The 14978-nt window shown below is 40.9% G+C and overlaps 1 protein-coding gene across 1 annotated transcript in view; it reads right to left on the minus strand.

Moving 5' to 3' along the window:
• Positions 1–632: 632 nt before the first annotated feature.
• The window catches only part of myo1g (myosin IG), a 71042-nt gene continuing 56696 nt past the window's right edge, over positions 633–14978 (minus strand). Inside the window, exon 22 of the mRNA XM_034094545.2 lies at positions 633–1206. Within this exon, the coding sequence (XP_033950436.1) occupies positions 1044–1206 (163 nt within the window). The 3' untranslated portion in view covers positions 633–1043. The remainder of the gene's footprint in view (positions 1207–14978) is intronic.

Below are 14978 nucleotides of genomic sequence, written 5' to 3' on the forward strand. Positions count from 1 at the left end.
CACACAATGCACTGTTTTTTGAGAACAAAAATTCGTAACAAATGTAATTTTTACATTCTGACGAAAAAATAAATAAATAAAATAAAAGAAGCCTCCCGTGAGTTACGACAAGCCATAAAGTAGATTTAAAAAACGTTTTATAGAATAAAAGCTCACTGCGGGACGTTGTAGAAATGCGTGTGTGCACCACGACAGAGGAGCCTCATTCACTTTGCATGGGGTTTTTTGCGTGGTTTACAGTCTATGGTGCCGACACGTAAAAGTAGCAGAATGCGTGACTCCACCACGCAATGCGGTGTTAAGGAGTCGTGGAGGAGTCACGCATTCTGGTGAGATCAGGTTGGTCAGATATCATGCCAGCTAACACTAGCTTAGTTTCTCATAATAATTGTTAGAATATTTTGAATATTGTAAAGGCCTATTTTCTTTGTTGCATGTGCAAAGGTTTGTTATTTTATTTTGATCAAACACATCGCAACATCATCTAAACCATCGGAGGCCAAGCATATAATAGAGTTGTCTAGCCAATCGAGTCCATTTGGAATCATTTATTTTCATTCTCCTTCTCATTACTTCTGACATGGAATAATGGTCTCAGCCTGTCTTTCTTAAGGTAACAGCATGAGACGAGGAACAATAAAGTATTCATTTTATTAAAGTTCCACTCAAATGTACAAAAATATATCTGGAATTCTTCTCTTGGTCGTTTGTATGCATTGTGATGTACAATTTGTCATTCAAAGAGTGCTTTAATGTATGTTTTTGTTTCATCTTCAAATATCTTGTAACATAAAAGCAAACAGTATCATACACGTGTAAGGCAACTTTGCAGTTTTTACAACATAATAATCTCCTAATTTCTCTCTTCAACACTTCTGTTAGTGTCTGCTGAACATTGCCCTGGTGCAGCTTTATAGTTAAGAAAGCAGACTCAGCTGTTTACACTTTGGACAAATACTTAAACAATCTAAAGCGTGAGGGTGGACCAGTTCCTCGAAGGCAGAGCGTCCACTTCCTGGGGTCGGGTTCTTCTGGCAGGATTGTTAGTTATCCGGGACGAGCAGGACGAAACCATCTCGACTCTTCTTGAAATCTGCTTTGTTCTGTCCCGCTTTGCTTTCCACGCTGACGCTCTTCGGTTTCCCCCGCATGAGAAGCTGCACAGCCAAGGGACAAACCTTCACTGGAAATGGGACTTTTCTTAAACTGAAAAGAGAAAAACAAAGACACACATGTATTATAATACTTGATGAGCCTATTTCCTTATCCTCGTCTAAACTGTTTTCTCCAGTAAATGCTTTTAATTCCTCTCACCTTAATCCCATCTAATCCCAAACTGACCACGGGACCCCTCTCATGTGCGTATTTGACATATTGCTCAGAAATCTTATGTATGTCAATGAGCTTAATGCACTGATGGATAATATGGATTGCAGTACTTTAACATACTGACCTGGTTTACACTTTTGCTGTGAAGTTTTTTTGAGATATAAGTACATTTAACATTTAGACCACCTAGAAATAAGGACAGAAAAACGATGTTTCCGACTATTAAATGAAGACATGTTACGGACAAGGACCAAAATCAGTTATTTAAATCATCATTAGGGGCGGTGGTGGCGAAGTCGATAGGGACTTGGCTTGGCAATTGGAAGGTCACCAGTTCAAGTCCCGGCAAGACCAAGTGCTACCGAGGTGTCCCTGAGCAAGGCACCGTTCCCTACACTGCTCCCCGGGCGCTGTTCAAAATGGCTGCCCACTGCTCCTAACACTAGGATGGGTCATTTTTCAAAACATTCCCCATCTTCAAAAATAAACTGATCAAACAGTGTTTTCTACTTTTATATGAAGACATGTTTAGATAGCAGTTCCCCACAAGTCTTTATGAATTCTTATATTTCCTTAACCTAATGACATTTTCCATTGAGGTTAAGGAAAAGTGGTTAGTAAAAGACTTATGACCGGATTTATTTAGCTGATGTTTAAATCTCTACATGCTAAGGAAAGGAGCTTCAATGCTTTCTATCCTATCTCTTTTAGCCTTTTTCAATGCATTTTTTAAAAAGTTTATAAAAAAGAACTAGCAGTGGGATTTCCCCAGTCGTCTTTATAGTCATGAAGTCCGAATGAGTTCTTCTTCTCATTTGCCATTGACCTATTGACTTTTCCCATTGTTGTCGAGTAAAAGTGGTTAGGAAAAGTGGTTAGGAAAAGTCATTATCACGTCCTTTCGAGTCATCTATCATCGTCATATTGAGTATCCGTGGTATCCAGGTTCAAAGGATCTGTTTAACTTGACAGGTGTGTTTGCATGCCTTGAACCATCGTAAACCCTGAAACGGTTGCTCATGGCGACCTGCTGTATTACAATTTGTCAAAATAAAAACATGTGAGGATATGTGTCCATTAAAACATCTCTAAAGCCCATTACATACTCAATAAAGCATTGAGTTGTGTATCCTCTGTGCTTTGGTGTCAACCCCCCCCCTCTGCTGACAGCTGGGATGAGGAAGCGTGACTCTGCTTGCTCGACAGGCCGGGTGCTGCACAGTCAGCTGAAGATGATCCGCTGTGAAGTCGCTGCTTCCTCTGGTCCCTCTGGGATCCTCCACCGCAGCGACCCCTCAAACACAATCTGGACACATGCCCACTCTGCAGTGTGCTTCGAAGAGCCTTACCCCGGATCCACCTACGTCACAGCCGGGGCCCAGGAGACCAAATGGCTGATATAGCCAATTCTCCCGTAAACAAATACCGATTGTTTTTCTGTTGGTGGACGCACTTGGTTTGAACCCACCTTGAGGCCTTTAAAAGCAGATGCAGAACCAAGCAGCTATTATTGGAGACCTTTGAATGTTGCTGAGCAGAGCTGGCTCAAGTATGGAGGCCACCTTGGTAACTGTCCTTTGGCAAGAACGAACTCATAGCGTTTGGAGTGTCCCATTCTCCCCAGACTGACTGCACCTCTTCAAAACACTGGCTGAAAATCAAATGGAGTCCCACTTTTGATAAGTTAATTTATGCAAAGTGCATAATGTATTAGCTGTTATGTAAAAGGATTGGCCATGTGGTTTAATACAGTAGATACAGACCAGGTAAGATCATCAGATTGAAACAAATATGAGAATGGAGAGCTCAACAACACGTATACTGAACACTGCTTGGTAAAAAACTGCATATTAATACTGCTTCAGCTTGTGAAACGCAGGAGTATAAACTGTACTTATTGTATATATCATCTTATGATAAGGTTTATTTTTACATCATTTTTGTATCAATCAATATTAAAGCTAAGTGTCTTGAAGCCTAGTTAATATTGTTAAAAAGAAAAGTACTCACTTGGTGTCAATAAAAGAGCTTATTCGTTGTTGATGGAGATAAACTAACCTTCCCTTTGTGCTAGGCTACTGTCGACTTCACATGGCACGGAGCTGATCCGCTTGATTGCTAGTTAGGTGCTGGCTTTGTTCTGGGTTTCCTTTTCACAAAGCTAGCATCGAACAGGAGATTTCCCAAGCCTTTTCTGGAAATACTCTGTAGGCATTAGGCATGACGCAGATTGCACCGCGGTCACGTAGCTAGGGGGCAACTTGGATGATCCTTGAAGTTGTCTGTTGATTATCGCTGTGTCTGCCCTCAATGACAGAACACCGAACAATGTTGTCTCTTGAGAAGTTCCTTCTTCATCAACCTCCGATGTTTCTTTTCTCCATGTTTCATGGCAGCTGCCAACATCATCAACAGGCCGCTTGCTCGCCAGGGATTCTTCAACAATGAGCGTTTCTCGTCACTCATGGGCTAATAAGGACATGACACAGATCGAGAGCTGGCAGGGTGAATTCCCTTGGATGTCTGGTCAAAAGCATTCAAACATTTGCATTCTTAATAACAGCCTCCGTCACGAGAGGCTCAACAGGGTTGTTATTTGTGAAAACTCCCTTTATGCAATAAGGAGGGAGGCGCACCTTGTAGGCATTTGCGCAAATGAAAGTGACTCAAGCCTGGTGCGTCTGTTTGACAAATGCGGTCAGACATGTGTTTGGGGCAGAATGCATCACGTTTGCTGCTAAAGCATGACTAAATCTGTCTCTACCCACTTCCTACCGTGCATTTTGTATTTGCATACTTAAGACACATGACTAGCATGAAAGCAGATTATTGACATAATCAGAGAGAATTTAGTTCTTAAATAACATTTAAAAACAACTATACATGAATGATTTGTTTTAAAACTGCTTATAAACAACAAGACTCAACTTGCTCTGGTCAAGAGAGATCTAAGAGATAAAAGATTAAAACAGTTTGTGTAAGAAGATGATGCGCTTGAAGCTTCAAATTCTCTTCAAGCTGCCACATTACATGCTTTCTTGGTGCTCGAAGAACGTAAACACCTTTCCAAATGTGTCACTGTCCATCATCAGTCACACCAACAGGTGTGGCTTTGCTCTTTTTTTTCCACTTGGCCCGAGTGGGCCTCAAACGCAGCCTTGCTGAACCCCTAAACCAGCTGTCCTGTCCTGCAGCCGCGACAAGGCCGACTCAGAAACCCACTGACCCCTGCTGGGTTTTGATTATGTGTGTGATACTGATCTCATCATACCAGCGACCACGAGTGGAATCTGACACCAGAAGAGTGTGTGGGAGCCTGAGGACTGTGGGTGAAGACCTGTTGTGCAGGATAGTGCAGCTTTTTGCTGAAGTCTGGAGGCTGAGACTGTCCAGGGCTATGATTAAATACTGCCATTCTTCATGTGACGGCATCGAACACAACTTGGTGTTTACCAAGAGCTCTTACTCTTTACTTAAATGTAATGTAATGTAGACTCATGTGAGCTATGTTACAAATCATTTCTTCCCGCCTTTAACAGGAACATGCCTGCCGACTATTATGTTTTTATTTCTCTAGTCTTATTGTGGTTATTTAACATCTTGCCAAAAGGACAACAGTTGAAAATTAGCCTGCTGACTAATACTGGCACGTTTACAGCAATGTTGATCAATGTGCACTCCTTTAAATAAATAAACAAACAAAACAAACAAACTAGAGAACATCTAATTTACTGTGGTGATCTGCACTTTGCCATATTTGCCGTGTTTCAACATTATCGTAGAAAATGGAAGTTGGGGTTAATCAATGCAGATATTATGCTCAACATACGACAAATGAAATGTTTTAGCTGCAAAGCTTTCAAGAGTGTCTTAATCCAAAACAATAACAGCATCTGTCATTTTTTAAAGTCTTTCTGACTATGTGAACATCTCAGAGATGAAGGTGAAACATTTAGTCTTTAGTTTAAATGCTGCCAGACCTCTCGTGAGGAGTTTGGGATGGATGTCACCGTACACTGTGGTGTGCATCCCGTCTATCACCGACAATCAACATCTTTTAACCATGACAGCAATTGTTGGTGCAAAGCGTTCCTACTGTCAAACTAAGTGTTACATTTGAACACTGGCCTGAAATAATTGGACGCTGCTACCCCCGCTGTCCCTCCTTCCACTGCTTTGACTCGTCTGTGCGATGTCTTTGAATTGTCATGTTGTCTTTTTGTAAATGTTACAGGTGGCAAATTCATAATAGTGCATTATAATGTATTAGTTGATTTATTTTAGCATTGACAATATTAACCTGCAAAAGTAAAAAGTAACTCATCTTGATTTCAGGTATACATTACATGTAGTGCAGCGTAAAGTACAATGTTTGCTTCCAAAATGTAGTGGAGTATAAGTATGAAGTAGCATGAAATGGAAATACTCAAGTAAGTTATGTTAAACTTGTAAAAAAGTGTTATGTTAAAACATCTTGTGGTTTTGAACAGTTGGTTTTGTGCGAGACTATCTCTTGGGTGGTACTTCCTGGAGTACGTTGAACGCAAACGCAATATTGGCAGGTACAAGTATTGGCAGTTTTATATAAAGATTTAATGAAATACAAACCAGACCTTTATATTTCTCTTGCTAAATGTTACATTGATAACTTACAGTAAGATAGGGACAAGTATCTGCTAAATTGTTATTTCATGAAGCTCATTGCACATCAAATCCGCTCGGCTTAACCCGGGTGGAGCAGCAATAACACGACATGACACTGGATGATCCACTGCAACATCTTTCTCTCTCTGTTCAGGTTTCACAACGTGCGCTGAGTGAGTGAGGGGAACTCAGAAACAATAAGCACAGCTCTGAGAAAGCTATAACGATACAAAGATACACTTTGAAGTGCATTTGAAGAACAGTAGGATCAGCAAGTGAGCTGACAAACAGGAGGTAATTATGGCTGTACTATAATGAGGACGGGGGTTGAAAAATATGTGTTTGTGCTCGAGACAATTAAAGCCCCCGTAGAGTGCAGCTTTTAGAAAGAAATATCCCATCCAAATTCAGAATGGCTGAAGAATCCAGTCATTAAATTAACTACAAAGTCTACAGAAGATAAAAAGTAACACGGGTCATAGAAATGTATGTATTTAAAAAAGTAATTCAATACCAGTCAAGTCTCATAAACCTCAATCTGTTGAGATTGATTTGAAGCTTCAAAATGCCGTTCAGTCATTTGAACTCACACTATCTGATTTATACACAAAATGGGTTCATAACAGATTGGATGATGTTTTTCTATTAACAAAAACATTTCATATGCTAATCACCATGACAACCAGCATGTTGTGTTTAACCATGGCTGAGCTAAAACACTCATGTGCATTGATTATTTATGTTGAGGCACATGCAACGGATTTCACAAGAAGGTCCAGGCGGACATGATATGGTACTGTATCGAGGAAGGATTTGACGGTATGACGGGACGAGTGCTGTAACTCAGAGTCAGTGAATACTTGACATCATGTTTTGCCCATGAGCTCATTCCCCGCACATCACAGACTCTGGCGGAGCAGATTTGTGTGAAGACATCCTGACTGGTGCCGCGGTTGTTCAATCTCAGGGACTTTCTGTTCGAGCGTCTCAAAGCCTCCTGGGCGGCCTCTTAGTGGATTCAATCTGCCCACACGTGCTGCCTTCAAATCCAGCGCAACAAGCGGATTCCTCAGAGACATTTTCATTCGTAACAGTTTCAAGCAGACAGCCATTCATCAGTAAATATGATCCCAAAAAGGCACATGTTGCCAGGCTGATGTTTGGACAGATATGGCGAGTTCAGGAACCATGACTAACATGTCCAGATCTCCTGCTGCACAAACTCGTCAGGTAGCAATCACTCGTCTTCCCCTATAATTCATTTGAGGAGAGGAGAGGCTCTCCCCCTGCGAGCTCCCTCACTGTTAAACCGACTTGTTTTTATCTCAGAGATGAATCAATGGTGTTGAGAATGAATCAGAAATGAGTAAAAAGCCAGTGCCAATAAAGAACATGATGCACATTTCTGATTCAATTCATATTTAAGACCCCTGCATTGCTCCCTAAAGCATATCTGCTCGAAATCACCGTGCATGCGTTGGCTCTGCTGTTGTTACAGTATGACTGATTCTTTCCCCCATAATGCCCCCCGAGGAGGCTCAAGACGCAGGGGGCAGCTGGTAGAGATGGGCCCACTGCTTCTGATGACGGTGATGGTCATTTTAATAGATGATGAACACTGTGACCCCGTGATGGTCGGCCCCCCCAAGAAATGGAGTGGCCCCGGCCCACGCTGCCATGGCCGCAGATTCTGCTGTTGCCTCAGAGATGGCTGCGAGGCAGCTAGAGGAAGTGCTAATTAAGATTGCGAGGAGGAAATTGCAGGCTTGTGTTGACAAGTGGGTGAAGAGTCAATGGAGAGGGGCAGTGGGATGAAGGGGGGGGGCACACAGTGGAATCTTCTTGTGGTCTTTATTAAAAGGTCCCATGTCATGGCCATTTCTACTGATCATTGTTGAGCTCTACTAGAATAGATTTATTGTGTGCAATGTTCCAAACTCACATTGGTTTCTCACAGCATCTCTGTAAAGTATGTGTATTCACTCTCTGTCCTAAACGGCTTGTTGGAGCTCCTGTTCCAACTCGCTACAGGGTGTACTTTGAGGGTTTTTGACTCTGCAGACCGTTTACATGCAGAACAAACTTCATAACACACAAGGGGACGGGTAATATCCAGAAAAGCATGACATGGGACCTTTAAGTTCCTTTTTTAAAAATTATTATTTATTTGTTTTATGTGCTCATTAGATGAGAAGATGTATTTTATTCCTGTCCTTTTAATCAGCCTGTCCTCCTACAAAAAACGACCAAATAGGTCGATAGTTTAAAGAGCCTGTGACACGGTTTTCCCCCATCATCCAAACCCATCAATTTGAGTACATATTGTCCCCTTGAAAACCGTTACTGAACTGATTTTGGATATTTGTACTTTGATAACCATTAATCTGCCTTCAATGTTGACAATTTTCTGGATCTTCTCGCGGATTCTTCAAGTCCCGCCAAATGATGGGTGACGTCATTGCGGGCACAGCGCTCCAGCTGCACCGTCCAGGATCCCAGCATCTGCATGTAAACCTTTATATATATACAGTCAGATGTAAACGCACGACGGCGCACACAGCAGCAAGCTCAGACAGCGATGACAGGTTAATGTTGAACGTGTCTGAGAGCTCATATGAGGCTGAAGGATCGGTTTATGTTGTATCTGTTAGAAGTTTAGGAATGAGGTGCGTCAATATGGGCGATCATATGGTCATGTAGCCAGTGGTGGAATGGGACTACAAATCATCCCGGGACTCTCGACCGGCCCACTTCGGTACCGCTAGTAAGCTGTCAACGGGGGGAGTGGGGGATGTAAAATACAAATATAATGTATAATGTCTGTGTCTTTGACATTAGCGCTGCTAGCCACCTGTGCCCTGTACTACGAAGCCAGTTCAACAGACCCTGGATATGTTTGAGTAACAAACAAACTAACAACAACAAACTAACAAACGAGATCTCGCTAAGCGGTCCTACGACGCTGGTTATCAACTCGGTAAATCAAGCCAGGGTTTCTCTCTCCAGCTGAGAGCGCGTTCACGTCTAAGACACGAGTGGATCTGACTTTAATTACATTTGTCTCGAGTGTTTCGTCAACATAATGTGTTAAATAATACTTCTGCATCCAGTCTGTGACACTGTGAGTGTTGCACGGCCAGATGAGGCTGGAGAAGCTGACTCAGATCAGGAAATATATGATATATTATGATATTATATGATCGATGATCTGATTGATGATGTAATATGAATGATAAGTGCGACACGTCGGCGTCTTCTCTGCATACGGCAGTTTAAACTGTATTTCCTTTATCCTGTAATATGACTTGAGAGATTTAAACTCCGTACACTGAGTGGATCTCTTTTCTATAGACGCCGGAGGCGGGCAGCGTCAGGTAAAAGAAGTTATTTAGCCTTCTCAAACCTGAGCCTCACGCGCCGCCTATGGGGGATGTGCCAGTGACTTATCCGACCGGCCCACTTCGGTACCGGCCCATCGGGATTCGTCCCGATGGCCAGTCCGCCACTGCACCCAGCCCACGTAAACTGTCAACGGGGGGAGCCTCGCTGCGGGGAAACGGTGGACCTAGTGTCCCGATCGGAGTGGGAATAATAATAATAATCCGTGCATTTTACATTTTATCCATTAATTTCCCCAACATTGTGGTAAAAAACCACACGTTTAATCCACGTTGTTGGTGTACTACAACTACAAAAAGCATCGGTTTGTTTTCTCATCAGTAAATGCAGACCGGCTCAAACAAACGATTTTTAATCATCATCCTCACTCATCATTTAATGTATCATATGTTCGCCGCATTGACATGAAAGCACTAATAAATGTAGTTTCATCCACTTGAGTTTACAACCACAAAAATAATCGATTTGTTTTTATATCACATCCGACGGGAGGAAATTCAGCAGCTCTCACTCCCGATTTGTAATCCTAATGTAATCATCATCTTCACCACGATCATTTATGTTTATGTCGCCGAATTGACATGAAAGCACTGACAAATATGAATATACTGTAGTCAACTTCATTAAAACGTTCTTAACGTGCCTAAACTCAGTAATTCACCATTTCTACGCATGACAACACACTTTGTCCGTGTTTGGCTCTCGAAGCGTTCCCGCATTGACGTCACTTCCGGCTTCCCCCAAAACTTCAAAATGAGTGAAGGAATTTCCCCGCGATGTTCGAAATTATTGATATTTAACGAAACGGTATCGCTTTTTCTTTTTTAAACTGACGGTTCGAGATTACTAGTAGCCCAATATTTCATTGCACAACAGTTGTTGGGATGGTGTCACAGGCTCTTTAAGCAGCTTAGATTACGACCCATAGCACCTCTAGTGGTCGTGCAAGAAACAACATGCTCCCGTTTATTCGTTTATTCACAAATAACCCTCTTTGGAAAATCCTAAATTGTAGAATAGTTTGGCCATTAAAATGCTTTTTGATTAGATTTCTAGCGAGAAGTGTATATTGTACTCTTAGAGTCCACGTCCAGTGGAAGTGTAGGATCTATAGTTTGATAGATATTACGAAGATGATTTGAGGTCTCGCCAGGAGAACGTGTATGCGGCTTCCATGTAAAGTTAGCGTGGGTGAAAACAGTTTTTCCGGTCTCGAAGTTTTCATAATAAAACCGGAAGTATTCCCCACACTGTCAAATGATTACGCAGTGATATCTGCATTACTCATCCACTAAAAAACATCAGTTTATCTTTGTTAATTACACAATATTGATTGGTTTAAATTGTGCACAATGCTTTTGTGTTTTTAATCTTCGATTCAGAGAAACAAATAGTTTTTTAGGAGTTTATACACTCCAGTTTCCGAAGACACTACACTACCCAGAATCCCCAGCTATCGTTTGGGACTACATCATCCGCCTTACTTTACAAACCCCGTGATTAGTCAACAAGCCCTGTGATTGGATGTTGGAGTGGCAGTGCGACAAGGTTACGCTGAGCGTCAACAGCTCTTTGAAATGGAATGGAACAACGGCAGACTTTCCAAAACTGGAATTGGACGGGTCCAGCCCCCGGGTCCAGCCCATACATCCATGGTCCAGTCCAGTCCCCCCCCCAGAACTACACATGCTGGCTATTGTGTGTTTCGCAACATTATATGCCCCGTCTCTTTATAAGACGTTTTCATATTTCCCACAATTAGAAGTTGCCAGTATTAAACTGTGTACACCCTGGAGGTTTAGGGGATGCGAAACACAGTGGTGTTATCAAATGTAAAACATATAATTAATAAATGGGTGAATTAATATACCCACATGACGCCTAAGGTCAGAAGAGCTTTATTTAACAGCTGGTCTTATGTCTGTGACCCCTCCTGTTGTTCATTTATGAGCCTGAAACATGCACTAGTCAAGGTTCAGAGGCAAATTGTGCAAATATGGCAGTAGCCATCGATCATCTTAAGATAAGATAAGATATACTTTATTGATCCCAAGTTGGGAAATGTTGTTGTTACAGCAGCATACTACTTTGTTCTACTCCACTACAATTCAGAGGTTTACCTGGTATTTTTACTCCACTACATGTATTTTAGTTACTTTGCAGATTCTGATTAATGATGTGAAATATAAACAACCCTTAACTCAGACTTTAGTTACACCTGAGTCAAATTCAGGGAAGGTGATTGTCAAGTGCCAAAATACACTGTGCAATATATTGGATGTTAAGTATTTTGTCAGACTTCATATTTATCTGTGGATAACCCCAACGTTTTTTTCTTATTCAAAAGTAGATCTTAACTTAAAGTAATGTTTAAATAAAGCCTTATTAGTTTGTCTGTTTTGCACATCCTCCTGTTCATATCTTTGGACGTCCTGCATTAAACTGTTTTATTGTAGAGATCACTACAGTATCTTCTTGATATTTTCAATTTTGTATGTAGGCTACTCTTAATATTTAAACGTTTTTATCAAATAAAACGTATTCAACAACAACATTCAATAACGTGCTTTAACCACTAGGCGGCGCGGGTTAAAAAAAACAGTGGTGTAGATAATAAAACATAATAATATCAAACTTTATTGTGAAACTAAAACTGAACGGTAAAGGAAAATACAGTTTCAGTCTCTCGATGTGAAGCTTGACCTGTATAGACCTGTAACAGTCAACTGCATGAGGAGTTGGAAAGGTAGTAAATAATATCTTTAAAAACTACAAAAAAATCCCTTTCTATCAGCTGTGCACCGTTGCACACTGTGGTGTAAATATAATCTACCAATTGGATCAAATATAAAAGTCAGCCGAATTAGTGTTGATTCTGCAAGGAGACTTATTGTGTGAAAAGAAATGGAAGATGTTGTTTAATTGCTAATATATTTATGATCCACGTCACGTATTCAGTTTTGGCGGCATTTCTTACAGTTTGTCAAAAGGTCTTCTGATCAGGGCTCTATAAATAAATATCTACGGCAGATATGTAATATGTAATGCAGCCGAACCGTGTATTACAATACTGTTATGTGATGACTTCCAAAGAGAAAAGCAAGAACACTCGGAATAAAGTATTATTTTGTTTAAAAAAATTTTTTTACGATTTCATATCACATAAACACCATATCCCGACGTGCATTGCGGCTATCAAAACCTTTGAAAAAAAAGAAAGGTGTCTCTCAGAATCGAAAGAGAAAAACCTATGGGAAAAACACAAAAGCATTGTACACAATTTAAACCAATTAATGTCGTATAATTAACAAGGATAAACTGATGTTTTTTAGTGGATGAGTACTGCATATATATCACTGTTAAATCATTTGATCATTGGTTTTATTATGAAAACGTCGAGACCGGAAATACTGTTTTCAACCCGTAACTTTACATGGAGGCTGCCGCATACCTCAAATCATCTTCGTAATATCTATCAAACTATAGATCCTATATATCGACTGGACGTGGATTCTAAAAGTACAATATAGACTTCTCGCTTGAAATCTAATCAAAAAGCGCTTTAATGGCCAAACTATTCTACAATTTAGGGTTATTTGTGAATAAACGACCATCTGTAACGTTTGCATTCAACGGGAGCACTAGAGGGCGAAAACTTTAAAACGTAATTATAGGACGTATTAAGCGCTTGAACAAACGACATATTTGGTCGTAATAATTGGGCCTGAACAATCGGCCTATTTGGTCGTATGAGTTGGAGGACTTGTTGCTTTTAATATAAGGCAGTCAGCAGCGTTTTAGCTTAGCATAAAGCCTGGAAAACAGGGGGAAACTGCTAGCCTTACTTATAAAATATGTTTTATTAAGAATTAGTTAAACTAATTATTGCTCTACCAAACAAATTCCACCTTCCATAAACTCTAAAGCACAATTATATCCCTTAGTTTAGATTTAGCAGCTTTAGCAGTGAAGTAGCAGATTGACTGAACCCCCCTCCCTTAACAAGCCTGTAGAGAACCTAGTCTGGCCTTCAAGTAACGTCAACACATGAAAAGCCCTAGTTAGTTAGACTTTGGTTTAGGAAATATTCGCTACTGTAAATACATGGCAGGCTCATGCTGAGTCAACACAAACAAACAGTCTAAGTTTCAGGTTTGTATACATTAACAAAATACATAGTAATTACTTATATATAACATTTCTTCCAGTAATTACCTCTAAATCCTACAAAATGGCCCTTAAACTAGAATTGAATTGCCTGTGTTGAGTATAAAACTACAGCTTGATAATTACTAGAAGATATTATTAAATACAATACTAAGCATTGTACTGTAATGAAGGGCACATGGTTTCCTGCACAGCTCTTGGTATTTGCCAACGGCCAAAATGCCATCATGAAGGACGACTTTTATTAATTTACTGCCCTCTTCCCTCTATATTATTAATCCTGTTTGAATGGGACTTTTGTACTTCACTTATACTGTTAACAGCACATCCAGAGGGAGCGGTAATGCAGTACTTTGTGTTGGTATATGAAGAAAGAATGGACAAAGTTTATATGGACTGTCTACAGTTAGATACATATGTTGGACATTATACGGGTCATGGGACTATAACACGCTCAACAACTGTAAAAAAAAAAAGGTAGTATTAGCGCTTGTGAGGGCTACAAGCCTCACAAACAAACACACATGCTAAAGGTTATGCTTTTTGTTTTACATCAGACATACACAGACACATTTATTTGAAACACCTTTATTTTTTCTAGATTGAGTGCACACAATCTTGTTTAAAATATCTATTGTTAATTGTGTTGTGTGTAATCCTATTGTCAGTGTCTTGCAGCTCACCTTGCTCCATGGCAAAAGGCTGCGCTGATGAAAACCACCTGCCTTTATAGATGTGTCAGCTAATTGGACTAAGCCATTCCTCTCAAACCCTGAGGGGTGTTTAAAGAGGCCACTCCATTTAAGCCACCCCTTTTTAGAGCCTCTTCCCCCTGCACGCAACAATGGACTTTCACACCAAGTACTTTTACCAGGAATAGTTCCCGGAACTTAGTTGCCCAGAAATCTTTAGTCCCGGACAGAGGTTGCGCTAGACTTTTTCGCTGCCCGTCCTTTTGACGGACAGGATCGTAAAACTTCTGTCAAAATCCAGAATTACCCGTCGGCCTTTACACAACTCTGACGGGGACCGTCAACGGGGGGGTTCACATGCGCCGTGTTATGCATGGCTGTTGCACCTCGCAGGAGCGTGCACAGCGTAAAGAGAAAACTCACAGACATTTCAATGATTTGTACGGCACAGTTAGGTTTGGAAACAGTATCATTTCCTTTTTGGAGGGCATGCATAACACGGCATAACACCGGAGCCTCGCTGCGGGGAAACTTTGGCGCTGTTCCGAGTTTGTTCTAATCTGTCAAAATGACGGACTGCTTTCAGATTTGTCCGTCATTGTTAAAAAAAAATCCGTCATAGATGGAAAATATTCGGTTAACGCGACCTCTGGTCCCGGAACTATCTAGTAGATCGCGTTCACATGTGGAATAAGTCCCTGAGGGAGGATTACGCAAATGAAGCCGCTGACGTAACTTCTTCTTCTG

The sequence above is a fragment of the Pseudochaenichthys georgianus genome, chromosome 11 (assembly GCF_902827115.2).
Source record: "Pseudochaenichthys georgianus chromosome 11, fPseGeo1.2, whole genome shotgun sequence".
Taxonomy (NCBI): Eukaryota; Metazoa; Chordata; class Actinopteri; order Perciformes; family Channichthyidae; genus Pseudochaenichthys; species Pseudochaenichthys georgianus.